Source organism: Panthera leo, chromosome D2, assembly GCF_018350215.1.
Source record: "Panthera leo isolate Ple1 chromosome D2, P.leo_Ple1_pat1.1, whole genome shotgun sequence".
In the NCBI taxonomy this organism is placed as follows: Eukaryota; Metazoa; Chordata; class Mammalia; order Carnivora; family Felidae; genus Panthera; species Panthera leo.
In genome coordinates, this window is record NC_056689.1 from 29,751,518 (window position 1) to 29,779,333 (window position 27,816).

General features: G+C 40.2%; 1 protein-coding gene across 3 annotated transcripts; it reads left to right on the forward strand.

Annotated features, from left to right (window-relative positions):
• On the forward strand, positions 1 to 26,856 carry SUPV3L1 (Suv3 like RNA helicase). Of its 3 annotated transcripts, none has more exons than XM_042908701.1 (15): positions 1 to 491; positions 7,205 to 7,282; positions 8,359 to 8,466; positions 9,744 to 9,858; positions 11,050 to 11,218; positions 13,063 to 13,174; positions 15,723 to 15,800; positions 17,153 to 17,244; positions 18,503 to 18,683; positions 19,217 to 19,310; positions 20,440 to 20,659; positions 21,903 to 21,983; positions 22,361 to 22,537; positions 25,381 to 25,529; positions 26,165 to 26,856. In XM_042908701.1, the coding sequence occupies exons 1-15, from the start codon at positions 215 to 217 to the stop codon at positions 26,595 to 26,597; spliced, it is 2,364 nt and encodes a 787-aa protein (XP_042764635.1). In that variant the 5' UTR covers positions 1 to 214; the 3' UTR covers positions 26,598 to 26,856. The 3 variants fall into 3 exon arrangements, with proteins under 3 accessions (XP_042764635.1, XP_042764636.1, XP_042764637.1); XM_042908702.1 differs by lacking the exon at positions 1 to 491 and adding an exon at positions 984 to 1,075 and having other exon boundaries at positions 26,165 to 26,854; XM_042908703.1 differs by lacking the exons at positions 1 to 491; positions 7,205 to 7,282; positions 8,359 to 8,466; ... (1 more) ...; positions 11,050 to 11,218; positions 13,063 to 13,174 and adding an exon at positions 14,104 to 14,190 and having other exon boundaries at positions 26,165 to 26,854.
• The last annotated feature ends 960 nt before the right edge of the window (positions 26,857 to 27,816 follow it).

The window sequence follows — 27,816 nt, forward strand, 5'->3', positions numbered from 1 at the left end:
ATTTCATCTTTTCTGGTTTTTATTTCTAAGCGTTTCCTCTTCTTTATGAGCAATCGCACGACACTACCTTCTCCTTATTGATCGGGCGTTATCCTGGGCAGTTCCCCTGCGCGGTCTGGGTCTTTCTGGACTGTAGGCACTGGCGGGGCGCGTCATTGTCCACCGCCAAGTCCCGGGCTGCTCCCGCCGGCCTCCTATAGGGCGTGCGGCCTCGATGTCCTTCTCCCGGTGTGCCCTGTTGTGGGCTCGGCTCCCGGCGGGGCGCCGGGCTGGCCACCGGGCAGCCGTCTGCTCTGCCCTTCGCGCCCACGTCGAACCCCTTCCTGGGGCTTTGGGGCGCGTGTCTGCCGTTGCCTCCTCCTCCTCCTCCTCTGCCTCAGGAGGCTCCAAAGCCCCGAACACGTCTTTGTTCGTGCCGCTGACTGTGAAACCCCAGGGCCCCAGCGCGGATGGCGACGTCGGGGCCGAGCTAACCCGCCCCCTGGACAAGAGTGAGTGCGGGAGCCAGCGAGGGCGGCGGGGGTGTCTGCAGGCCCACGCGTGGCCGCGAGGAAGCCGCATCCCCTTTCCCTGGAGAACCCGGGTCCCCTCAAGCGTTGTCATCGTGCTTGTCAGTGTCTGCCTACCGCGCTGGTTTGTGAGCTCCTCCAAGCTTGGGGCTGCGTCTTAGTGATCCTTTTATATGTCGCCCCAGAAGTGGTCTTTTTCCTTTTACTGCTCTCTCTGAATCGTTTCAACCCTCTTCCGATGGGACGATTCGCCTTTCTTAGGTCGTTCGGTGGACGACCGCTCTTTTTCTGGCATCCTTTTTTGTTCCTTCGCCCCTGCCCAGAACTGATACCCCTGAGAAGGGGCAAGGGAGGTGTCAGTGAAAAGCCAGAGGAGGATCGCTTTAAGGAGTCTTTATAATTTACTGGCACTTAACACTCCAGAAACTTACAGTCTCGCGGGGAGAAAGGATGTATGGATAACCAAACGTAATACAAGTTAGAACATGATAAGGGTGTCCTCGCCTAAGGTGGTCTGTATCCTGATCATCCAGGACTCCAGAGAGAAAGGAGTCCGCTTAGCATCAGTAAGTGGCAGTGTGTTTTGTTCCCCAAAGTAACTTTGGATGGGAGGCATGCGGATGGTTTCAAAAGGATTTTCAGATTATAAGGTTGTACGTCTTTAGTTTCTGAACGATTAAGGAGGCAGGGAATTTCCTCAGACCAAATGAAGCTCTGGGAGGCGGAGGGAATTGTATAGCTGCACAGGGCACTAGCTCTCCAGAAGCTATTTTCAGGCAGTTCACTTCAACAAGCAACATTGGTCACTCCTATTGTAATTTTTGTTGTTGTTAATTTTGTTTTTAATTTTTTTAAAAAATTTACATCCAAGTTAGTTAGCATATAGTGCAACAATGATTTCAGGAGTAGATTCCTTACCCATTTAGCCCATCCGCCCTCCCACAACCCTTCCAGTAACCTTCAGTTTGTTGTCCATATTTATGAGTCTCTTCTGTTTTGTCCCCCTCCCTGTTTTTATATTGTTTTTGTTTCCCTTCCCTTATATTCATCTGTTTTGTCTTTTAAAGTCCTCCTATGAGTGAAGTCATAAGATTTTTGTCTTTCTCTGACTAATTTCACTTAGCATGATACCCTCCAGTTCCATCCGCGTAGTTGCAAATGGCAAGATTTCATTCTTTTTGATTGCCGAGTACTACTCCGTTGTGTGTGTGTATATATATGTGTGTGTATATATATATATGTGTATATATATATATATATATATATACACATATATATGTGTGTGTGTATATATATATATGTATATATATATATATATATATACACACACACACACCACATCTTCTTTATCCATTCATCCATCGATGGACATTTGGACTCTTTCCATACTTTGGCTATTGCTGATAGTGCTGCTATAAACATGGGGGTACATGTGTCCCTTCGAAACAGCACACCTGTATCCCTTGGATAAATGCCTAGTAGTGCAATTGCTGTGTCGTAGGGTAGTTCTATTTTTAGTTTTTTGAGGAACCTCCATACTGTTTTCCAGAGTGGCTGCACCGGCTTGCATTACCACCAACAATGCAAAAGAGATCCTCTACTCCTATTGTAATTTAAAAATGCAGACTACAACATACTATGGGCCAAAGCTTGTTTTGGGGGGCAGAAGTACAATACTTAAAAAAATTTTTTCAATGTTTATTTATTTTTGAGAGAGACCGAGTGTGAGTGGGGGAGGGGCAGAGAGCGAGGGAGACACAGAATCCCAAGCAGGCTCCAGGCTCTGAACTGTCAGCACAGAGCCTGACTTGGCGCTCGAACTTATGAGCCATGAGATCGTGACCTGAGCCGAAGTCTGGCGCTCAACCAACTGAGCCACCCAGGCACCCCAAGAAGTATAATACTTTTACTGAAAAATGTGATGGAACTCATGGCTATTCCTTTTTTTTTTTTTTTTAAAGTTTATTTATTTATTTTGAGAAAGGAAGAGAGAGCACGAGCAGGGGAGGGACAGAGGGAGAGAGAATCCCAAGCAGGTTCTGCGCTGTCCGTGCAGAGCCCGTAGCAGCCAGTCCCACCACTGTGAGATCATGATCTGAGCCAAAATCAAGAGTCTGGACGCTTAACCTCCTGAGCTACCCAGGTGCCCCAGTATATGCTATTCTTTAACCAGTTCTTCGAAGACAGTGTTAGGCTAGCTATTTCACTTAACATGGGAGTTGGGAGGTCTTTATTTTGGGGTACTTTTAACAATGTGATAATACTGTTAAAATAATAATTTTAATAATGTAATTATTGGTATTAATACTATTTATTTATCTTAAGGTTGTGGTAAAAACAATACATAACAAAACTTAACTATCTTAATTTTTGGTGTACAGGCCAGTAGTGGTTAAGTATATTCGCATTGCTGTGAAACACATCTCCAGAACTTTTTATCTTGCAAAACTGAAAACCTAAACCCATTAAACAAGTTTCCTCATTTATTTTATGTATTTTTTTCAAAATTTTATTTAAATTCTAGTTAGTTAACATATCGTGCAATGTTGATTTCAGGAGTAGAATTCAGTGATTCATCATTTGTAACACCCAATGCTCATCATAACAAGTGCCTTCCTTAATACCTATCTCCCATCTAGCCTGTCCCCCACCCACATCTCTTCATCAACCCTCAGTTCTCTAAGAGTCTCTCATAGTTTGTTTCCTTCTCTCCTTTTACCCCCATCCCACATGTTCATCTGTTTTGTTTCTTAAATACCACATATTAGCAAAATCATATGGTATTTGTCTTTCTCTGACTTATTCTGTTTAACATAACACACTGCACCTCCAGCCACATCATTGCAAATGGCAAGATTTCATTCCTTTTGATGCCTGAGTATTATTCCATTGTGTGTGTGTGTGTGTGTGTGTGTGTGTGTGTACGTATGCGTGTGTGCGCATATGTATACACACACACCATATCTTTATGCACTCATCAGTCAATGGACATTTGGGCTCTTTCCATAGCTTGGCTATTGTTGATAATGCTGCTGTAAACTTCAAGGTGCATGATTCCCTTCGAATCTGTATTTTTGTATCTTTTGGGTAAATACCTAGCAGTGCAGTTGCTGGATGGTAGGGTAGTTCTACCTTTAACTTTTTGAGGAACCTCCACACTTTTCCAGAGTGGCTGCACCAGTTTGCATTCCCACCAACAGTGTAAGAGGATTCCCCTTTCTCCTCATTATCTCCAGCACCTGTTGTTTCTTGTATATAATTTTAGCTCTTCTGACAGGTGTGAGGTGGTATCTCATCGTGGTTTTGACTTGTATTTCCCTGATGATGAATCATGTTGAGCATCTTTTCGTATTTCTGTTAGCCATCCATCTGACTGTCTTTGCAAAATTGTCTGTTCATGTTTTCTGCCCATTTTTTAACTAGATTATTTGTTTTTTGGGTGTTGAGTTTGCTAAGTTTTTTGTAGATTTTGGATTCTAACCCTTGATCTGATATGTCATTTGCAAACATCTTCTTCCGTTTAGGCCGCCTTTGAGTTTTGTTGATCATTTCTGTCACTGTGCAGAAGCTTTTTATGTTGATGAAGTCCCAGTAGTTCATTTTTGCTTTTGCCTCTGGTGACATAGAAGAAGTTGCTGCGGTCAGGGTCAAAGAGGTTGCTGCCTGTGTTCTTTAGGATTTGGATGGTTTCCTGTCTTACATTTAGGTCTTTCATTCATTTTGAATTTATATTTGTGTATGGTGTAAGAGAGTGGTGGAACTTGTTCCATTCCTCTGCATGTTGCTGTCCGGTTTGCTCAGCACCATTTGTTGAAGAGACTTGTCTTTTTTCCATCGGATGTTCTTTCCTGCTTTGTCAAAGATTAATTGACCATGTAGTTGTGGGTCCATTTCTGGGTTTTCTGTTCTGTTCCCATTGATCTGAGTGTCTGTTTTTGTGTCAGTACTATACTATCTTGATGATTACAGCTTTGTAATATAGCTTGAAGTCCGGGATTGCGATGCTTCCAGCTTTGCTTTGCTTTGCTTTTTCAAGATTGCTTTGGCTATTTCAGATCTTTTGTAGTTCCATACAAATTTTAGAATTGTTCATTCTGGCACTGTGAAAAATGCTGTTGGTATTTGGATAGGGATTGCATTAAAAGTGTAGGTTGCTGGGGCGCCTGGGTGGCTCAGTCGGTTAAGCGTCCGACTTCGGCTCAGGTCATGATCTCGCGGTCCGTGAGTTCAAGCCCTGCGTCGGGCTCTGTGCTGACAGCTCAGAGCCTGGAGCCTGTTTCAGATTCTCTGTCTCCCTCTTTCTCTGACCCTCCCCTGTTCATGCTCTCTCTCTGTCTCAAAAATAAATAAACATTAAAAAAAAATTTAAAAAAAAGTGTATGTTGCTTTGGGTAGTATGGACATCTGAACGATATTTGTTCTTCCAATCCATGAATGTGGAATGTTTTTCCACTTCTTCGTGTCTTCCTCAATTTCTTTCATAAGCTTTCTATAGTTTTCAGTGTACAGATCTGTTACCTCTTCGGTTAGATTTATTCCTCGGTATCTTAATGGTTTTTGGTGCAATTATAAATGGAATGAATTCCTTGATTTCTCTTTCTGCTGCTTCATTATTGTGGTAAAGAAACGCAACAGATTTCTGTATGTTGATTTTATATCCTGTGACTTTACTGAATTTGTGTATCAGTTCTAGTAATTTTTGGCGGGGTCTTTTGGGTTTTCTACATAGTTGTCTGTGAATAGTGAAAGTTTGACTTCTTCCTTACCAGTTGAGATGGCTTTTATTTTTTGTTGTTGTTGTTTGTTGTCTGATTGCTGAGGCTAATACTTCCAGTCCTGTGTTAAATAACAATGGTGAGAGTGGACATTCCTGTCTTGTTCCTGACTTTAGAGGAAAAGCTTAGTTTTTGCCCATTGAGGATGTTATTAGCTGTGGGTCTTTTGTATATGGCTTTTATGATGTTGAAATATGTTCCTTCTATCCCTAGTTTGTTGAGGGTTTTTATCAAAATGGATGTCAAATGCTTTTCCTGTATCTATTGAGAGGATCATATATATATATATTTTTTAATGTTTATTTATTTTTGAGATAGCGCCAGCAGGGGGAGGGACAGAGAGAGAGAGGGACAGAAGATCCAAAGTGGACTCCGCTGACAGGAGTGAGTCTGATGCGGGGCTTGAACTCACGAACTGTGAGATCATGACCTGACCTGAGCCAAAGTGGGACACTCAACTGACTGAGCCACCCAAGCACCCCAAGGATCATATGGTTCTTATCGTTTCTTTTATTAATGTGGTGTATCACATTGATTGATTTGTGAATATTGACCCATCCCTGGAGCTCAAGAATAAATCCCACTTGATTGTGGCGAATAATTCCTTTAATGGACTGTTGAATTCGATTTGCTGGCATCTTGTTGAGATTTTTTGCATTCATGTTCATCAGGGATAACGGCCTGCAACTCTCCTTTTTCGTGAGATCTTTGTCTGGTTTTGGAATCAAGGTAATGCTGGTCTCATAGGATGAGTTTGGAAGTTTTCCTTCCATTTCTATTTTTTTGGATGGCCTGTGTTTTGTGGGCAAAGACTGTATTCTCCATTTTTGCCTGCCTTTCCAGCAATATAGCATGTGTGCCTGGATCAGTAGAATGTTTATCTCTGTGGAATAATGCAGTGATATTTAACATGTACAGTGTTAATACAATTTCAGCTTGATTGATTAAAATATTTTCACTTATGACATTATTGATTTATAGTGGCCTGTTTCCTCAGCAGACATCTAACTCAGCTTCCCCTGTTAGCCCAGTGATTCTCTGCTGTCACCCTTGAAATAGTTTTCTAAGCCTTGTTTGAATACTTCCAGTGACAAGGAGCTGGCACTTTTTTGAGGCAGCTTCCTTCACTCTTCTAATTGTTAGAAGTTCTTGTATAAGTTCCACCGAAATCTGCATCCCTTACTTCCCACTGGCTTTAATTATGCCATCTAGAACAAAATAAGTGTAGTCTGTTCTTTTTTTTTTAATTTTTTTTTTTAACGTTTACTTATTTTTGAGACAGAGAGAGACAGAGCATGAACAGGGGAGGGTCAGAGAGAGAGGGAGACACAGAATCCGAAGCAGGCTCCAGGCTCCGAGCTGTCAGCAACAGAGCCCGACGCGGGGCTCGAACTCACGGACCGCGAGATCATGACCTGAGCCGAAGTCGGCCGCTCAACCGTCTGAGCCACCCAGGCGCCCCAGTCTGTTCTTCTTAAAACCATCATCTTCCAACTAAAGATCATCCCTCACCTCTTTAGTCATTTACATAAAAACATGATGATCTGGTCCTTGCGGTACTGGTTGTCTTTCTAGATACTTTTTGGCTGCTCACTATTAGATGTTTAGAATGCTTGTAAGTAAATGAAACAGAATACAGTTATCTAAAAGTGGCCTGATGGAGGCTAGGGACCATGTCTAATCCTGGGGTGCTTTGCTTATTCTTCTGCAGTATAACAGGAATATTCTGTTGTTTGACTATAATTTTTCTGGACAGCCCATTGCACTATTAAACCATAAAGAGCTCGTGGTCAACTAAAACCTTTAAGTGCTTACAGCACTCAGTAGACCGCTGGCTTGACTATTAGGATTTCAAGTATCTTTTGCTCTTTGGGCCTTTCTCCATCTGGAAAACCAATGTTAAGCAAATCTTTCTTTCAGATGAAGTAAAGAAGATCTTAGACAAGTTTTACAAGAGGAAAGAAATTCAGAAACTGGGTGCTGATTATGGACTCGATGGTAAGGCTGCTAGCATTTCTATTAGAGATATTATTTTATTACTTCTTAGATTACATCTTTGTCAGTATTGTGTGAGACCTAGTGTGCCCTGGAAATAAGTGCATGGGTGTGGTCTGGAGGATTCCCTGACCTTTACTTCTGCCTTGGCAGGAGTTGGGCAAGATGCATCTGCTGTGCTGGACACACAGCAAGGGAGCTGTGTGTTTAGCTTTCCTCCCTGTCGTGCTAGGATTTCACTTTTGGTCAGATGATAGTAAACCAGCTGTAGACCCCCTGGCCCCACCTCAAAAAAAAAAGTCACTTTGAATGTTTTTTTTTAATGTTTATTTATTTATTTATTTATTTTTTTATTTTCAACGTTTTTTATTTATTTTTGGGACAGAGAGAGAGACAGAGCATGAACGGGGGAGGGGCAGAGAGAGAGGGAGACACAGAATCGGAAACAGGCTCCAGGCTCCGAGCCATCAGCCCAGAGCCTGACGCGGGGCTCGAACTCACGGACCGCGAGATCGTGACCTGGCTGAAGTCGGACGCTTAACCGACTGCGCCACCCAGGCGCCCCAATATTTATTTATTTTTGAGAGAGAGAGAAAGATTCAGAGCACAAGCAGGGGAGGAACAGAGAGAGAGGGAGACGCCGAATCTGAAGCAGGCTCTAAAACACTGAGCTGTCAGCACAGAGCCCGACACGGGGCTTGAACCCAAGAACTGTGAGATCATGACCTGAGCCGAAGTCGGACACCTAACCGACTGAGCCACCCAGGTGCCCCCCACCAAAATCACTTTGATGAGTTAGGTGTGTTGCGTGTATATACACTTTATAAGTTTATTTACTTATCTTGAGAGCGTGCACATGAGCAGGAGAGGGACAGAGAGAGAGAGGGAGAGAAAGAGAGAATCCAGCAGGCTCTGTGCTGCCAGCACGGAGCCCGATGTGGGGCTCGGATGGTGAGATCACGACCTGAGCTGAAATTCAGAGTCCAGCAGTTAACAGGTGCCCCTGTATATGTACACTTATAAATAAGAAATGAAATGAAGACTAAGTCTTACCTATTTTGGTTTTGTATTTCCTGCAGCTCGTCTCTTCCATCAAGCATTCATAAGCTTTAGAAATTATATCATGCAATCTCATTCCCTGGATGTGGACATTCACATTATTTTGAATGATATTTGCTTCAGTGCAGGCAAGTGTTTAGAGAATTTTAAAAATCTCTTTAAAAATGTGTTGAACATACTTTGTATTTCTTCCCATTCTTCATGTTTATTTCTCTGGTCAGAGCTTATTAACATCCTGTAAATAATTCCGTGCTTTCATAGGAGGCCTTTGAGGTCGTTTTGCTTTAAAAAAAATTTTTTTTTTTAGGTTTATTTATTTTTGGGAGAGAGAGAGAGAGAGAGAGAGAGAGAGACAGAGCGTGAGTGGGGGAAGGGCAGAGAGAGAGGGAGACACAGAATCTGAAGCGGGCTCCAGGCTCTGAGCTGTCAGCACAGAGCCTGACACAGACCTCGAACCCACGAACGGCAAGATCATGACCTGAGCTGAAGTCGGACACTTAACAGACTGAGCCACCCAGGCGTTCAGAGGTCATTTTGCTTTTATAGTGGGTCCGTGGATTAAATCAACAATATATCTTAAGCTTGAGAAAGGCGGGGGCCTTGACCTTCTGCTCTCCACTCTGTACTGTGTACAGGCCGCAGTGAAATGAACTCTCACAGAAGACAGAATTAATACATGGTGGATTTCATTTGTTTCTGCCACTGACTTTTTTCTCCCACATATCAGGACAGAGTTCTTGATGTAAAAGAAAAAAATATAAGAACGTTATTGTTGTGTTCCCGTCGGCAGTTTGGCTTTGGTTATGGTTTTTATTTATTTATTTTTTTTTTTATTTATTTTTGGGACAGAGAGAGACAGAGCACGAACGGGGGAGGGTCAGAGAGAGAGGGAGACACAGAATCGGAAACAGGCTCCAGGCTCCGAGCCATCAGCCCAGAGCCTGACGCGGGGCTCGAACTCACGGATCGCGAGATCGTGACCTGGCTGAAGTCGGACGCTTAACCGACTGCGCCACCCAGGCGCCCCTGGTTATGGTTTTTAAATGTAAAGTGTTTGCGCGTCCATTTCTGTTCAGTAACCATAGGTCTTCTTTCTAATGTATATATCCAGGTTGTTTATTTTTAACTTAACTTTCACCCAAGTTGATCTTTACCTATTTATATTGGAGGAGTGGAGCATGGTGGTTGACAGCCAATTTGTTGTTTCTGTAGAAAGTGTAAGCGAAATTAGGAAGAAAACATAAGACAAAGCAGGATCTCAGAAAAGGAATTCCTCGCTCCAGAGTTTTTTTTTATCCTGGGGGCAGTGTCCCCTGAACTGGCTCACTAAGAGGAAAAGTTTCACTGAGTTTGGTTATGGATAACTTGTAGACTGTATGTGTTAATGTAGTGTTTTATTTTTCAGCTCATGTGGATGATTTATTTCCATTTTTCTTGAGACATGCGAAACAGATATTTCCTGTGTTGGAATGTAAGGACGATCTACGTAAGATCAGTGACTTAAGAATACCACCTAACTGGTTAGTTTCTTTATTTGTGGATTTGAGATTTTCAGTTTCTAATCTTGGGAGATTAGTGATCATATATATATATATATATATATATATATATATATATATATAATATATCATTATAATATTTTTTGTTGTATGCTGGACAAGAAATCATAAGGAGGCTAGGAGTTGTTTTCCCTAGAAAAGCAGGCAATTAATTCTGGTATCTCCCCTTGATTCTGATCAAGTTAGGTTGTAGGTTTTATTAGGACAAATCTAGAGTAGCCCTTAGTTTAGGGTGTTGGCCTTACAACTCAAGTGTGGCCTTTCCAGTGTGAGCTCTCACCATTTCCACACTGTAGCTGGAACTCCGACATCTAGCACTTTGCCACCCCTTTGAGACTTTCTGCCCAAACCCTTTGTGGTTGGGTGGGCCCTGCCCATGTTCAGCCCAGCCCTTGGTCAAGGATCCACAGGGTAGCCTCACATAGACTTCAAGGCATCCTCTGCACTGAACCCTTTCTTCTTTTCCACAGTTTGCTTTCAAATTCCACCTGCTTTAGCATCTCTGAATTTTCTCGCTACTGCTCAGCTCATTGGGACTGTCATACTTTGCTTGGGTTCCACCTCCTTGTGCCCTCCTGGGGTGCAGTACGGCACAGCTCAAGTGTTCCTTTGTTTCAGGGCTTGTAGTCCTACACTGTCTGCTGTTTATGTCCCTAAGCAGCTGCTGCATATACTGTCCAGTTTTGTACTTGTTTATGGTGGGAGGGCAAGTCCTGTACCATTCATCATGGCCAGAAGCAGAAGACTCAATTATTATGTTATATATGTTGAAATTCAGAAGGCTAGGCATATTTACTTACAGGTTCATGTGTTTAGAGCTGTGGAAATGATGTGAACATGTCTATGGAGCAGGATGGGGTTTAAACTTATTTGAAGTAACTTCTGAAGAAAAGGGACTAGTACAATAGCAAAAATATCCAAGAAATTAATTTGCATTTAGATTTTTCTGTCCTCTAGTTAGTAAATGCCAGTCTTAGAAAATAGTCATTATTTTATTGTGGATCTGAAAGTTGTCGTTTAATTTTAGTTTCCAAAGATGCTCTCTTGTGAATATTAACAAGATGTTTCATTGGAATAGTTTTCAGTTGATACTTTTGCCAAGGTAGATTTTGAGGTTAATGGGATTAAGCTGTTTACCTTCTTATGTTTTAGGTACCCAGAAGCCAGAGCCATACAGCGGAAGATAATATTCCATTCAGGCCCCACAAACAGTGGAAAGACTTATCATGCAATCCAGAAGTACTTGTCAGCAAAATCTGGAGTGTATTGTGGCCCTTTAAAATTATTGGCACATGAGATCTTCGAAAAGAGTAATGCTGCTGTCAGTATATTACCAAGTATTTGCTTTTTTTCTTGTTAATTTTCTTGTTAATTTCTTGAAAATTGCTAATATTCTTGTTAAGGAGGACTGGGCAGGGTGAAGGTGGGAGTTGGGAAAGGGCATATGTAGTAATTTGCCATTAATAAAAGTTGTCATAGTTCATTGTACTTTGTAAGATGTACCACTATTTTATGTATAATTGAGAAAGAAAAAGATGCTGTCAACTGACTCTGACTTGCCGTCAGTTGTTAAAATGTATTCTGATTTCAGAGATAGTAAAATGTGAAAAAATGTGTATTAGAATGAATGAAACACAATTATCACAGAATATTTCACAAATACAGAGAAGTGCAGAGAATTACACACAAATAACCTGAACCCACTCCCCAACTCCCATCAGATTCTAACATTTTGCCATACTTGCTCTATTTAGTTTTTTAAGAAATAAAATACTGATATAGTTGAAACTCCCCTCTGAAGTCCTCCTTTGCTTCCTCAGAGTTAACCTAACTCTGATACGATATTTAATTTACCTTTTTTTTAGATCAGACTATGATGCTATCAAAAAGAAGTAATGATAAACCTGAAAAGGACCGAATGCCCTGTAGTCTGAGGCATCGTTTCACTAAATGGGCCACATTTTGGTTCACTGTTTTATTATAACTTTATAATGTAAGATGAACCAGTTTGGGAAGATAACTTGTATTCTGTTTTTTTGTTCAGAATAATTTGTGTAATTTGCATACATAATGCCTCCTTATCCATAAATATTTAAGAAAATATTTCCTCAGAACAATGACTTTGTTTTGCATAACCACGTGGCATTTATCTACAGCAGGGTATTTAATATTGATAGAATACTATTACTTAATCTACAGTCCATATTTACATTTTGCCAGTTGTCAGTAATACCACCCCCATTCTCTTCCAACCCCCCAGGATTCTGTCCAGGGTGCCAGCACTGTATTTTGTTCTGTCTCTAGTTTCCATTAATCTAGGACAGTTCCTAGGATCCTTCTTTCATCTTTCATAACCTTTACATTTTGGACGACTAATGGTCATTTGTGGTAAACTGTCACTCAGTTTGGACATGTCAGATGTTTCCTTGTGATTAGTTTTAGGTCACTAGGGAGATGGGCTGTCCCAGATTGCCTAGACTTTCCCAGATTTAGCACCAAAAGCACTTCGTCCTGAGGAACGCCTTAATTTCTGGGCAAACTGTTATACGATAGTATTAATGTTGCTCCTTGTCAAGGAATTATATTAGGAGATCTTTCTGGTTTGTTTTTTTTTTTTTAATCTTTTAATGTTTATTTATTTAGAGAGCGCAGAGGAGGGGCAGAGAAAGAGAGGGATAGAATCCCAAGTAGGCTCTGTGCTCGCAGTGCAGAGCGGGACACTGGGTTCCATCTCATGAACTGAGATTATGACTTGAGCTGAAATTAAGAGTTGGATGCTAAAAAAAAAAAAAAGAGTTGGGTGTTTACCCAACTGAGCCACCCAGGCACCCCAGAAGGTCTTTCCATTCTTAAATATTACTTATGATATTCTTCCTGAATCCAGAAACAATTCACATTTGTTTTATTTTAATACTGCTACAGTGCAGAAATATACAAAGTTAAGTGAAACTGCTACACTGTCTCATGTTTTTGATACCTGAGAATTTAGCTAATTAGAGGTATTTGCAAGTTGACATACTTTGTGTAAGAGCGGCTTTCATAAAATTTTTTTAAAGGTTTGGGAATAAATTTGATGGTAATGGTGAGAATATTAGACAACCCAAACTTCTTTTTGCTATTATTTTAAAGATGGCAATAACTCCAGATATCTTTTTGTCACCTTAGGGCGTGCCGTGTGACTTGGTAACAGGTGAAGAGCGTGTGACCGTGGAGCCAGATGGGAAACAGGCTGCCCATGTTGCTTGTACAGTTGAGATGTGCAGTGTTACAACTCCTTGTATGTACATGCCATTTAAGAACCTTTAGGGTTTAGTAAGTTTTTATTTTAAAATACAGTTAAACATATGAAATGTGTTTTTATTGTGAAAAAATTTTAAATTGACACGAATAGGACAACATATCCAGTGCTCACCAGTGCTCACTAATAAATGTCAGACTCTTGGTGGTGTTTGCTTGTGAATGTTCCTCTCCCCTTTTCTCTTAAAGGAACTAAAATGTTAACAAGTGTAATTGGTTCCTTTTTACCACTCCCCAGTTTAGTTCCTTTTTTGATCCAACTGCTGTCAAGTGTTTGGTGTGTATCTTTCCTGTCTTTTTTTACATCACTGATACATGTTACCTACCGATACTATGGATTGTATGATTCAAAACAGTCAGGTGATTATCATACTGTATTATTGTTCCACAACTTGCTTGGTACTCTATGCAGCATGTTTTTAGAACTAGTCTTGTTATATGTATATTAGATGTTTATCTTATGTGTATAATATGTATCATAAATATATATATCACATTTATTCATTTAAACTTAAAACGAAAATTCCATCTTACAACTAAAATTGTTAATTCCCCTACTAAAGAATATTTAGGTTGTTTAGGGTTTTTCATTATTATATATTGCACTGCAATGAACTTCTATTTAAGTAGTTTTGAAAATATTTTGTTTAATTTTATTTTTTAAATGTTTATTTTGAAGGGGGGAGGTGTGTGTTAGCAGGGGAGGGGCAGAGAGGGGAGAATCCCAAGCAGGCTCTGTGCTGTCAGTGCAGAGCCTGACATGGGGCTCAAACTCACAAACTGAGCTCAAGACCTGAGCTGAAACCAAGAGTGGCCGCTTAACCAACTGAGCCACCCATGCGCCCCTGAAGATATTTTAAATAAATATTGACTTTTCCTTACCAGTAAGCAGTCATATCTTTGTTATAGAAAATATAAACATAAATGCAAAGAGAAGGAAAAAACCCATAACCTCCCAGTCCTACTCATCCAGAATCAACAAGTGTTAACGCTGTGGTGTGTATTTTCCAGATTTCTTCTATGTTTATGTTTGTATTGTGTATGCATATACTTAATGTGTGCATTGTGAGTGTGTATATTAAATAGGAATTACACATTATGTACTCTAGTTAGTTTTTTCATTTTAATAATCGTAACTTTCTGAGTAGTTTTTTTACAAATGAATTTATTATAAAAGTAACACATTGTAGACATTCTGATAGCACAGGAGTTCATAAATCAAAATTCCCTCTTCTGTCTCTTCTTTTCTAATCTTGTTTGTATGTACCCAATTGGAATAAGTAATTTTTAATCTGATGGTTTTTCAGTATAAAACGTCCTCTCTTTTGTTTCCTAAATGTTATTATGGGTATATTAATTTTTTTTAATGTGCTCTTCTCAACTCCTTGGTATTTGAGGAAGAAGATTAAAATATAATTGATATGACACAAGGAGAATAAAATAATATTGTTGAAAACATTTTGGCAACGGCATCTGTGTGGCTCAGTTGGTTAAGCGTCTGACTTTAGCTCAGGTCATGATCTCATGGTTTGTGAGTTCGAGCCCCTCATTTGGCTCTCAGCACAGAGCCCACTTTGGATCCTCTGTGCCCCTCACTCTCTGCGCCTCCCCCTGCTCGCTCACTCGCTCTCTCATAAAAAATAAACATTAAAAAAAAAATCTTTTTGGCGTTAGAAAATAAAATGAGGCACTAATTTTTGCCTTAGTGATGAGGTTTTAAAACCCCAGGGGCGCCTGGGTGGCTCAGTCGGTTGAGCGTCCGACTTCAGCTCAGGTCACGATCTTGCGGTCCGTGAGTTCGAGCCCCACGTCAGGCTCTGGGCTGATGGCCCAGAGCCTGGAGCCTGCTTCCGATTCTGTGTCTCCCTCTCTCTCTGCCCCTCCCCCGTTCATGCTCTATCTCTCTCTGTCTCAAAAATAAATGTTAAAAAAAAAAAAAAAAAAAAACCCTAAGAATGGGCATAGCTAGAGCTCAGGAAATTACACTTTCTATCCCATTTTCTGCTCCTGACACCTGTCTGGGTTCATATGATAGAGAAGCTTCATTTACAGTAGGACTGTCTGCTCCTTATTCCTGGAAGCCTAGATGCTTACTTCTTTTACTACCCTGTGGATATGTTAGTTCTTATTAAGTAGATTCTCCAGGCTCCCTCTGAGATTGCAAAAAATAGGACAAATGAACCTACTAGATGTTGTATCGCCTGGGTTAGAATTTTATGTTTTTAGATCTTAAACTTGATCTCTGTACATGCTGTATAAGCTTGGGCCAGTGACTTAACTTCTCTGGGCCTCAGTCTGTTCTTCTATAAAACGGCTAGAATGATGATACTTATGGCATAGATTTGTTGTAAGGATTAAATGAGTTAAAATTGTAAAGCACTTAGAACAAGCCTGCCAGAAAAGAAGTGCTTCGTGAGTGAGCGATGGTGGTGATTATGGTGGTGATGAAAGCTTGAGTTTGGGTGCTATGATTTGTTTATAATATTATTTAAGTAGATTGTATTGCTCATGACGAATTTTTATTTTAGATGAAGTGGCTGTGATTGATGAAATTCAAATGATTAAAGATCCAGCCAGAGGATGGGCCTGGACCAGAGCGCTTCTAGGTTGGTGGTCTTAATGCTAACACCCGTGCTTTGTGACCTCTGCACGGAGTTGCATTTCTCTGCTTGACATTGCCAGATAGAGTTCTTAGGATCCTCTCTTTTTGACACAAATCGAACAAAATTCAGCCTAGTGTGAGTTCTTAGTTCCTAAATGTTATTTTAAAAATGGGAAGTCCAGTTTTCTTACTATAAAGTTAGCATAATCGGTTAATTAAAGTTAAAATGTTCAAATCTCGCCACCTTTACACAACCATCTTAACATTTTGGTGTTTCATGCGGTCTTTTTCCTCGTGCATATGGTGTTTTGTGAATATATTATTTTGTATCTTGTGTGTTTTTTCGGTTCTCTTGTTTCATAGATTTTTTTCACACCACATATTAATATTGCACATTCTCCATTGAAGAGCTGTACTGTTTTTTTCCACAGAGTTGAACATTTGTTCCTATTATTGATAGTGCTACAGTAAAAATTTCTGTGGCCATAGCTTTTTATTTATTTTATTATTTCTTTAGGATAGGCTCCTGGAATTGGGAGTTCTTGAGGTCCATGGACGTGAATGAATATTTCTACTGCTTGATATTGGAGTGAATTTTTGATCATTGTGTTATAGGGCAGGTGTTTGCAAACTTAAAAACAAATAGCTGAACTCTCTCTTCAAACAAATCATATACCTTAAAGCCTGTAATTTAAAATGAGAGTGGATCTGCTCAGTGGTAAGGAGCTTGGAGTTTCTTTTACCCTCCGGTCCCCAGCCTCCGAGGTACCTCAGTCATTCCATGGAGCCTAATTTGAAAAACACAAGTATAAGATTCAGTACTAACCATCAGAATGCCGGGTTCTGGTCCTTTGTTGGCTTTACTCTGTAGTGGACTCAAAACCATAGCCAAAGCAGTTTAAAAGCACTGAGATTGGCATGCCTGAGTGGCTCAGTTGGTTAGGCATCTGACTCTTGGTTTTGGCTCAAGTCATGATCTTACAGTTTCATGAATTCAAGTCCCGCATTGGGTTCTGTGCTGGCAGCATGGAGCCTACTTGAGATCCTCTCTCTCTCTCCTTCTCTGCTCTCTTCTACTTGCACCGTCTGTGTTTCTCTCAAAAAAAAAACAAAAAAAACAAAAAAAACAAAAAAAAAAACCAAAAACTGAGATTTATAGAGATAATCTTTGCCCGCTAGAAGGTTGTTGTCGTGAGGTTTGAATCAAAGAGATAATTACCAAAGACATAATATTGATGAAAACACTTGGTAAAGTTATAGAGCAATCGGTAAGGAAACTTCAAGTATTTTTGTTATATAAAGTGTGAAATATTTAATTTCGTATCTTTAAAAAACTGTCGATTTTGCATTTGACAGGACTCTGTGCTGAAGAAGTCCATTTGTGTGGAGAATCTGCTGCCATTGACCTGGTTACTGAGCTCATGTACACGACGGGAGAGGAAGTGGAGGTAGATCACATGCTTTGTTCTCAAGGTGGCATAGCAGATAGCCTGGAGTACCCCAGCAGTGGCTTCAGGGGTCCCAGATAGCGGCAAAGTCAGAACTTAACTAAAAAGAAAGTGTCATTTCCTCACAGTTGGCTAGATCATACGTGTTTGGTTGAACCTCATGATCCGGAATTCCGGCGGAATGACCATCACACCCCAAGCCTTCCAAAAGTACAAGAGACTCGTAATCTTCTCTTGACAACGCCTTATGGAGTGTGAGCAGTTCTCTTTAGAATTAAATAAGTCAGGAATGTTGGAAGTTTGAGGCTTAGCAAAAGCATATGGTTTTCAGAATTTCGGATGTCAGAGATTAGGGCCTTTTGCTGGAGATAGTTTGTATCCCTTTCTCCAACGTGGACAGTAGAAAATAACTGGTTTCCTTTCAATCCTAATTTTTTTTTTGTGTGTGTGTGTGTGTGTGTGTGTGTGTGTGTCTTTTTTTTTTTTTACTATAGTTCTTTAATAAGATGAAGAAATACTTAAAAATCGGTTCATTAGTTTTGTGTTTAGCTTTCAGAGAGAGGGTGGGATGTAGTGGAAAAAATTGTGGTTCTAGTCTTGGCTTTGCTGTTAACTAGCTTTGCGTTGTTAGGCAGATTGCAGAAGGCTAGAACTGAAAGAATCCTTATCAGACCTGATCTTTTATGTGGACTCTATTTTGCTTTTTCATCAAATTGAAATAATAGTAAACCTCTGAACTTACCAAGTTGCCACGAAAATCGAATGTATGTGAAAGTGCTTTGAAACTCTGCGACATGGGGGTGCCTGGGTGGCTCAGTTGGTTAAGCGTCTGACTCTTGACTTCAGCTCAGGTCATGATCTCACGGTTTGTGAGTTCGAGCTTTACGTCTCGGGCTGTGCACTGACAGCACAGAGCCTGCTTGGGATTCTCTCTCTCCCCTCCTCTCTCTGCCCCTCCCCGACTCATGCGCTCTCTCTCAAAAATAAGTAAACTTTTAAATAAAGAACATTTAAAAAAAAATTTGTGGCATGCTGTATATAACATTTTGTTAATTTAGAAAACACCAATGAGAACTGATGGTAACATTTATAATATGAAAATAAATGTTTTTCTATATTGTAAAATACCATGTAAATGTAAAAACATTGGAACTTGTCAATTTTTAGCTGCTTTTGATTGCTCTGCCCATTTTTCACCTCATAGTGACAGGAAGTTGAGTTAGTTGTGTTATTTTACAATATCATGTCTTTATTGTAGGTTCGAAACTATAAGAGGCTTACCCCCATTTCTGTGCTGGATCATGCACTAGAATCATTAGACAACCTTCGGCCTGGGGATTGCATTGTCTGTTTTAGCAAGAATGATATTTATTCTGTGAGTCGACAGATTGAAATCCGGGGATTGGAATCAGCTGTTATATATGGCAGTCTCCCACCTGGTAATTATTGGCTTTCATCATTACAGGGACATGAAGTCTCTTCTTTTTGCCATTTATGTTGAGATGTGTCTAGAAAACACAGTAAAAGGTACTGAATAAGGTTGTTTGATACATTAGTAATTTGTTATGGGTCACATAAAATAAATATATTTCTCTGGTTCATCTCGGTGGGGATAGAAGTTTTTAATTATAGCTCTTGCTGCTCTTGTTAGACTGTATTTTAAATGTTGAGTTGATGATTTTGTTACAGAAATGTCATTAAAATACATAGTCTTAAAGGTGTAGTCCTGAAATCTCTTTATAAGTGTTCTCAGAAATGGGGCTAGTAGGGGATTGTGTTGCTCTGTCAGGATATTTAAAGGAGTAGGAACGAAAGATAAGTGGCTCTTTGAGGACATAAAGCAGTAAGTTTGAAACAGTAAGAGTTTTATTCATAAGAATGGAGAATGAGAGATGAGGGTTCTAAGATATACTTAGTGTGATGTGGTAAAAGATTGAGAGCACTGAGCGAACGTAAACTGTTCTTATTTTAGGGACCAAACTTGCTCAAGCAAAAAAGTTTAATGATCCTGATGATCCATGCAAAATCTTGGTTGCTACAGATGCAATTGGCATGGGACTTAATTTGTAAGTAATTTGTTTTTAATAATCATGGGTATTCTGTGGGTTTTCTAATTGGAATTAGAATGACCAAACACTTAATGTTTAGGAGAATGGGTATTATAATACAGTCGTGAAGTTTATCTTGCTGCCATCTCTTGAGGGAATAAAAAGAAAATATCGCACTAGGGATTTTGAATGACACTGTCTCCCACTAACCTGGTATAGTATCTCACTTTATTTTCAGGTTCTCAGCAGGTGTATGAGTGCCCATTATGAATGTGGGGCTGGCCATTATCTCTAAGAGTAACAGTGTTGTGTCTGTATTTTCTCTGAGGAGGCAAGGCAGTTATACCTTTTGGAATCCAAGAAGTATTCAAAGCTGTTAATGGCAGCCAGCTTCTTTATTTTAGAGAACGAGAGGGAGCAAGAGCAGGGAAGAAGGGCAGAGGGAGAGACAGAGAATCTTAAGCAGGCTCCATGCACAGTATGGAACCTAACATGACCCTGAGATCATGACCTGAGCCGAAACCAACAGTCAGACGCTCAACAGACTGAGCCATCCGGGCTCCCCAATAGGAGCCAACTTTTTAATTTTTTTTTTTAACGTTTACTTATTTTTGAGACAGAGAGAAACAGAGCATGAACAGGGGAGGGGCAGAGAGAGAGGGAGAAACAGAATCCGAAACAGGCTCCAGGCTCTGAGCTGTCAGCACAGAGCCCGACGCGGGGCTCGAACTCACGGACCGTGAGATCATGACCTGAGCCTAAGTCGGACGCTTAACCGACTGAGCCACCCAGGCGCCCCAGGAGCCAACTTTTAAAAACAGTCTGATAGCACTTTATATGGTTTACTGGTAAAAAAAAAAAAAAAAAAGTCATTTTCTATACCTTATTGAAGTATAATTTACATACTCCACAGTTCATTGTAATTGCACAGTTTAATGGTTTTTAGTAAATGTATACATTTGTTAAAAAGTACTATTTAATGGGAAGGAAAAGAATTACTGACAAACCTCTCTTACACTGTAAAGAGTGGAAAAGATTGTAAGCAGGTCTAAATTAGAACTGGAGTGAGCATTTCTGTAGTGACCCGAATGATGGGGAGTATTTTATACAGCAGTCTGTATTGAGATTACTTTTATTTCTATTTCAGGAGCATAAGAAGAATTATTTTTTACTCCCTTATAAAACCCACTATCAATGAAAAGGGAGAGAAGGAAATAGAACCAATTACCACCTCTCAGGCCTTACAGATTGCTGGCAGAGCTGGTAGATTCAGTTCAAAATATAAAGAAGGAGAAGTGACAACAATGAATCGAGAAGATCTCAATTTACTAAAAGAAATTTTGAATAGGCCTGTGGATCCCATAAAGGTAAGGTGTAACGTGTTGATTATTTGTCTGCGAAGGACAGTCATTCCTTCCTTCACTCACCTTCCAGACCCTTGCCTGAGACACCTGGAAACAGAAATAAGCAAAAGAAAGTTTTGTGCCATGAAAATCCTGTCAAGAAAGCCCTACTTTACTGCTTTGGAGAGCCCTAGGGACCCCTTCATTAGAGAATGGTGAGCAAATGGAAGATCCAGATTGAACGAGTTTAGTAAACCTGATTTTCCTTGAGTTCTTTCTGTACTCTAGCATTGGGTGGGGAGAGGGGCGTAGTTGCTGTGACAGCCAGCTGCAAAATTGTGAGAAGCTTGAATGTAGAAGAAACTCTTGAGTGTGGGGCAAAAACAGTACTAAGCGATATAACTTTGAGCCAGTTCGGACGAGGTTAACTTTTGGTTAGTGCGGTTAACGAGGCAGCAGCGTATGTATTTTAGTTATAAGTTTGTTAACTCATAATTTAAGTTGCCTAGAAAATTTACTTATAAATTACTGTGGCTCATCTCGTTTTTCAGTGACCCTAGTAAAAGGGGAATATAAATGAGTCGATGCAAGGGAAAATTCCTGGAGGAAAGCTGCGGTTGAAATCCTTTCTGTAGCTTTTGTTAAGAGTGCAGTTGCTAAGGACACACCCCCATTTCCCCTGTGTGCCTCATTTCTTGTGCCCATACTCTTCGTCCCTCCCGTGACTCAGGTCTGTCTTCTTTCCTCCTTTCCTCTTTGTGTTTCCCATTCCTTTTCTCTTTCTCTTTCTCTTTTTGCTTATACCCGCCTTATTAATACTGGGATACAGTTGAAGAGAGACTGGTCTCCAGTGTAGACATTCTCTCATGTATTTATCTATGTTTGTCTGTCAGTTTTATTGCCTTGGTTAAAGCGATTGGGTTTTCCTTGTTCATTTTTGTTCAGTGAAGATAACGGAGACCCTGGAAAGCGTTTTTGGTACTCTGTCAGATCATCAGAGGTTTGAGAAATACTAACTAAAATGTCAGCGAAAGGTTGATGAGCCAACTCAGTGGGTATAATTGGTCAGGGTCACTAAACCATCTCATCAGCTTTCTCAGTTGGTGATAAATGGGAAAGTGACATTGCTTTTTTCTTTTTTACTCAAATTCTTGTCATTTAACTCATTTGGTGAGAGCTTAGCCTGAATATAGGACTTTATAAACAACTTAAGAAAAGTTGTCCTCTAAGAAGGAAAAACTTAGAGTTGTTCTTTCTTTTACTAAAGGCAGCTGGTCTTCATCCAACTGCGGAACAGATTGAAATGTTTGCCTACCATCTCCCTGATACGACACTTTCTAATCTCATTGTAAGTAAAAACGTACTTTTAAATCTCTCCTAAAATATCTAAAATATCTTTTCTAAAAAGGTTGATATTGCAGACAGTTACTAATTAACTTCGTGGGCATCAGTGGATAGTCTATTTTTGTGATATTGTTACTTATGAGGTTTATCTTGAAAGTGAAAACCTCCTCTCAAGATCTTCTGGGACTTTTGTCTGGAGGAATTTTCTGAGTATTTCAGGTTGGGAAAGCTATAGGGGAGGTCTTTTAGCCTGTGAGAACAGTGAATTAAACAGGCCTTTCTAGAAGACTGTTAAGGATTCAGAGATTGTCTTTTGTAGACTTGAGTACTTTATTCATGCCCACTTAGGCAGTCCAATAATGTATCTTTTTTTCCCTCCAGGATATTTTTGTAGACTTTTCACAAGTTGATGGGCAATACTTTGTCTGCAATATGGATGATTTTAAATTTTCTGCAGAGTTGATCCAGCATATTCCATTAAGTCTACGAGTGAGGTATGTTTTCTGCACAGCTCCTATCAACAAGAAGCAGCCTTTTGTCTGCTCTTCGTTGTTACAGGTAAGCCTTTATCTTTATATTTTGAGTTGTTTCAAGTCCATGTATTTCCCTAAACAGTACTTTGTTATTCAAGGTAAAACAGTTGGAGAGCACTTTTCCATAGGAGATACTATATAAGAACTTACATATAAAGTGGCTCTTTTTTTTCTTAAACGACAAATTCTTTTGAGGGAAGGGGGTCTTGCCTGATGATACACGTCTTTTTTATTTATTTATTTATTTATTTATTTATTTATTTGCTTGCTTTTAATTTTAATTTTAATTTTTATTTTAATTTTTATTTTTATTTTTATTTTAAGTAGGCGTCATGCCCAGTGTGGGATGTGAACTCACAACCCTGAGATTAAGAGTCACATGCTCTACTGACTGAGCCATCCAGGTGCTCGCTAATACACTTCTTTCTTAGTAGCATTGGTTAATATTTTTTGGAAGGGGAAGGGGAGTAGGGGTTAGTGGTGGTCATAGTATTCGGTTTTCCTGATTATAAGGCACTGAGCCAGGGATTGCTGTCTTGTATGAGTTTGGTGCCAGGCTTTTAGCCCCTTCTTATTCATTTGCATAGGGATACAAACCTCTGCCTTCTGAGGAGCATTTACGCACCCAAAAAAGGGGAGCAGGGAAGGGCAGTGGAAGCTGAACTCCCAGCCTCCTGCCATGTCCTCTCACTTTGCGGAGCCCTTGCCTCTCCCCTGTCGCCTCTTCCTGGAGTGCCCTCCCTGTCCCACTAAACCCAAGGGCCTCCTCTTGGAATCCTCCTCTGACTCTAGTCTTGCCCCTGTCTTCTGTATAGAACTCAGCATTCTGCGTACTGGCTGTGTTCTCACCAAATCTGTTTCTAAACTTATGTTCGAAATTACTTTCAAATCGCATAAATAATACATAAATGCTTTCTCACTGCATGAAGTGAAAACATTACGGATAGGTTAAATTGGGCTACCACCCCCAATCTCCGTCTTTTGACAGAGCTACCGTTAACAGTCTGTGTCATTGCAGACCTTTTCCGTTGCATTTGCTTACATATGTGTACATATGGAAATTCTAGTTTTGTGGGTGTGTTTTCCCATAAATGTTATAATGAATTATTCTGCAACTTGCCTTTTTCTTTTCCCTTTAATATGTCTTAGAGGTATTGCACACCCAGGTATTTACTTAGGAAATATGTTTCTTAGAGCTGGCATTTATGAGAGAGTTAGTTAGCATAAGGTTGAAATTTCTGGAATAAAGTCTGAAATGCTATAAAGTGACCTGGGTGGGGGCACCTGGGTGGCTCAGTCGGTTAAGTGTCCGACTTTGGCTCAGGCCATGATCTCGCAGTTTGTGAATTGGAGCCCCGCGTCGGGCTCTATGCTGACAGCTAGAGCCTGGAGCCTGCTTTGGATTCTGTGTGTCCCCCTCTCTTTGCCTTTCCCATGCTCATGTTCTGTCTCTCCCTGTCTCTTGATAATAAATAAATGTTAAAAAAAAATTAAAAAAAAAAAGTGACCTGGATGGAGCTCGGGTCCATGGACCTGACTCTGTTTTACCACCCTTCAAACAGCTGTTCTAATGAAGCAGAAGCATTTTACTAAGGGATAAGAAGTCTGGAATGGTAGAGGCCAGCAGTTGCTTATGTGTTCTGATACTGTTAGCACATGAAATGTAGAGATTTTTCCTTTTTTTCTTGATCACCATTATGACTGACCTTTAAAAGACCTCCATCCCATTGATGGCCTCTGGTGCCCCACAGGATAGTTGTTTGGAAATGGTGTTCCAGGGAGCTCCTTTAGGGCCAGCTGTTGGACGGAGGTATCTGAATGGATAAGTATCTCTCCCTTCCCCTTTTTGGACAGCTCCATACTTGGCTCTTTTACGTATTGGATTTTTACTAGTTTGTGGTCAGAAATATTAAAGTTTGGCTTGTCCTGCTCAGCACGTTAGCTTGGTCACATTTCCATCCTTCATGGCTATTCTGTTTGGCATGTGTTAGCAGAATGCATGACTGAATTTAATAAAATCATAACATTATTTAACCACAATTGTTCTAAAACTGCCTCGCCTCTCTGAAGTATGGACCTTACTTAGGTTAAACATTTAGAGATAATTTTCCCTAATCAGGAAATGAACGATTTGAAATCAACTTATTCTTGAAGGTAAACTTTTGCTCTACAGGTCTCATATGGTTGTATTTCTGTCTCCTATAGTATATTGTGATGCATAATAATGCCTGGCATTTGTGGGGGTTGGGGGCAGCCTGGTTTTCCGAGCACATTCTCCCAACAGTGTTCTGTGGTTCGAGAAGGAGGTATGGTGGTCTTATGGTATTGATGAGGTCGCTGAAGCACAGAGTGATGGCTTGGCCAGAGCCACACAGCTAGTGAAGAGGTGCAGAGTCTGTTTACTAGCTTGATCGACTCATGCCCAACCTTTCATCAAGCCCCCTCAGAGTTTCTTTATGAGAAGGAAGGATATTGACAAGATACAGCTTATATTTGCAGTTACAGGACCATTCCATAAAGGGGTAGAAATGAGAGACTTCAAAAATATCTGTCCAAAACTTGTAACATTAAATGTTCATTAAAGTTAACAGATTTAGGCTCTGTTAGTTTTTGTACGACTTCTGATGTACATATTATTGCCCTGGCTTTGGAAAATGAAGGAAAGCACCCCTCCCCCCCCACTTTTTTTCTTGAAGGTATCTTTATGAAGTATTAAATATTCTTAAAAGTATGGAAAAGTATAAAGAAGGAAAGAAACCAGCCTGTTGAACACACAACCGCAGTTAATGTTTTGTTGTGCTTTCTGTTTCTGATTGCAGATTTAAGTGCGTTTTGATTCTTTCACCAAACTCTTTTCTTCTCTTTCAGTTTGCCAGGCAGTATAGCAGGAATGAGCCACTGACCTTCTCGTGGTTACGCCGATATATTAAATGGCCATTACTTCCACCTAAGAATATTAAAGACCTCATGGATTTAGAAGCTGTCCATGATGTCTTGGATCTTTACCTTTGGCTGAGGTATCACATTTTTCCTTTACCTACTCTCATTTTTCTGAGTAATAGGGAAAATCAAAGGTTTTATGAATGGTCTTTTGCTCTCTCAAGTAACAGGCACATTTTTACAGGGTGCTGTCTGTTATGTTTGTTGTCCATTATGGCAGTTGAGCCTTGTTTATACCCATTCTAAAAATGACTAAGGACTTCTTATGATTCTAGTTAAGATAGGTAAGTGAGGAAGTGTACTAGATTCTTGCTACACAGATGGTGGTCCCCAGACCAAAAGCATTGGTATTACCTAGGAGCTTGTTAGAACTAGAGAATCTCAGGCCCACCCCAAACTTAAACTACATTTTAACAAGATCCCCAGGTGATTCATTGGTATATTAACATTTGAAAGGTGCTGCTTTACATCAGTGATTCTCAAAGGAGGGGCCTGTCCCCCTTAAAATATGATTCACTTAAGATATGAGTGATGACCTACCCTCATAATGACAGTATTCCTCAGGTGTGTTGGGGCTGAGCAAAGGCACTGGACAGAGTCTGCAAAAACAGAACATTTGGGGGCCAGTGTCCAGATGTAGTTACATCATTGAGATAAGCCCAGTGATTCTGATAAGGGCTGTTGCTATATAACATAATATGTCTTTTCCTAGCTACCGGTTTATAGATATGTTTCCAGATGCCAGCCTCATTCGAGATCTCCAGAAAGAACTAGATGGCATTATCCAAGATGGTGTACACAACATCACCAAACTGATTAAAATTTCAGAGTCACATAAGCTGTTGAACTTGGAGAGCTTGTCGGCAGAGAACCGGTCCCGATTGTCAGGAACTTTAAAGAGCCAAGCTAGAAGGGTGCGCGGCACCAAAACTGTAGGGAGTAAAGCTGCTGAGCCACCTGTCCCCAATGGAGGAGAGAAATCCCTAGCTTCCAGACTGGTGCAGCAAGGACTCCTCACTGCAGACATGCTGAAACAGCTAGAAAAGGAGTGGCTGACACAACGAACTGATGGCAAAGAAAGAACAGAGCCTGGGACTTACTCAAAAGGGACAAGAAGAAAGAAGAAGGAACCTGATTCAGATTAGTTTTATTTTTATTTTTGCCAATAAAAATCTATTTTAAAATCCTTTTTTCCTCATATGTGTTTACTGCCTGCTACGGTATGTGGCTATTACGGGTTTTTTGTTTGTTTGTTTGTTTTGTTTTTGTTTTGTTTTTTGGTTGGGAAAATTAGCTCTTAAGGATAACTGCTGTTTGTTTCAACATTTAAAAACTACGGAATGTCTTAGGGATTTTATTTAAAGCTTTATATAGTGGTCATTTGTAGTATAGCACTAAGACAATGCACTATAAGGAACTGTGAATGAGAATAAAATCAGTTTGGTGAAATGTTTTGACCAGTTTCCTACACCATTGCTGAAGATGTCATGATTGAAGTTTTTTGACACACGTTGCTGGTACCCATGTACTAGAGGCTGTTCTTGGTGCTGGATATAGGCAGAAAGCAAGGCAGATAATGTTTCTGCCATCATAGAGGTTGTATTTGGATACGGAACAAACAGGAGTAAGTTGACAAATGATGTCAGCTCTGTAAGGGCAAATACTGTTGTCTGTCTGGTTCACTGCTATACTATGGTTCCTGAAATATGGTAAAGGAAAATCAGTCTTTCTGAAATAAGGGGATATAATTTCAGAGATATGCTAGGAAGAAGTACAATAAGGGGAGAGAATGACAAAAGTTGGACAGATCAGGGTACAGTTTCTCATCACTGCCAAGCTCATTGACCTTGCCCTCTCTGGGGCTTGGTCTCTGCATGGACAATAATGCCTACTTAGATTTGTCCAGTAGGTTAAGTGTGATGAGATCCCACTTAGCACAGGGCCTGGTATACAGGAACTCTTTTGTAAATGAACCTGAATGTTTGGGTTCATTCTGGGCTGTGAATTGAGCTCTTAGGTTGTTTTAAGAGCTGAACTAATTTCTTCAACTGCTAAGTTGAGGCTGACTTCAGACTAGGGATTAGACCTGATTTGGTTGAAATTGGGTCAGGGAACAGCCAAGTTTACCAAACTAGCCATCTCTCTGGCTTTTCCTTCAGTAGTTCAGAGTTCAGATGATACTTCATTTAATTGAGATGGCAGTCTTTATTCTTTTGACTTTTGCTGTTATGGAAATACAGGTTGAACAGGTGGCACTGACTTGAGTTCTCCCCTGCTTCTGGGTAAAGAGTAGTGAAGTGCCTGGAAGGGCATATTTCTTTTGATCTTCTGCATGTGAGCAACTTCAGCTTCTAGAATTTGCTT

Bases quoted from the DNA above. Each gene is read 5' to 3' on its own strand.
- SUPV3L1 (XM_042908701.1), top strand. From the start codon at position 215: ATGTCCTTCTCCCGGTGTGCCCTGTTGTGGGCTCGGCTCCCGGCGGGG. The intron at 19,311-20,439 runs GTAAGTAATTTG...TTTCTATTTCAG, and splicing joins ATTGGCATGGGACTTAATTT to GAGCATAAGAAGAATTATTT. The intron at 25,530-26,164 runs GTATCACATTTT...GTCTTTTCCTAG, and splicing joins GATCTTTACCTTTGGCTGAG to CTACCGGTTTATAGATATGT.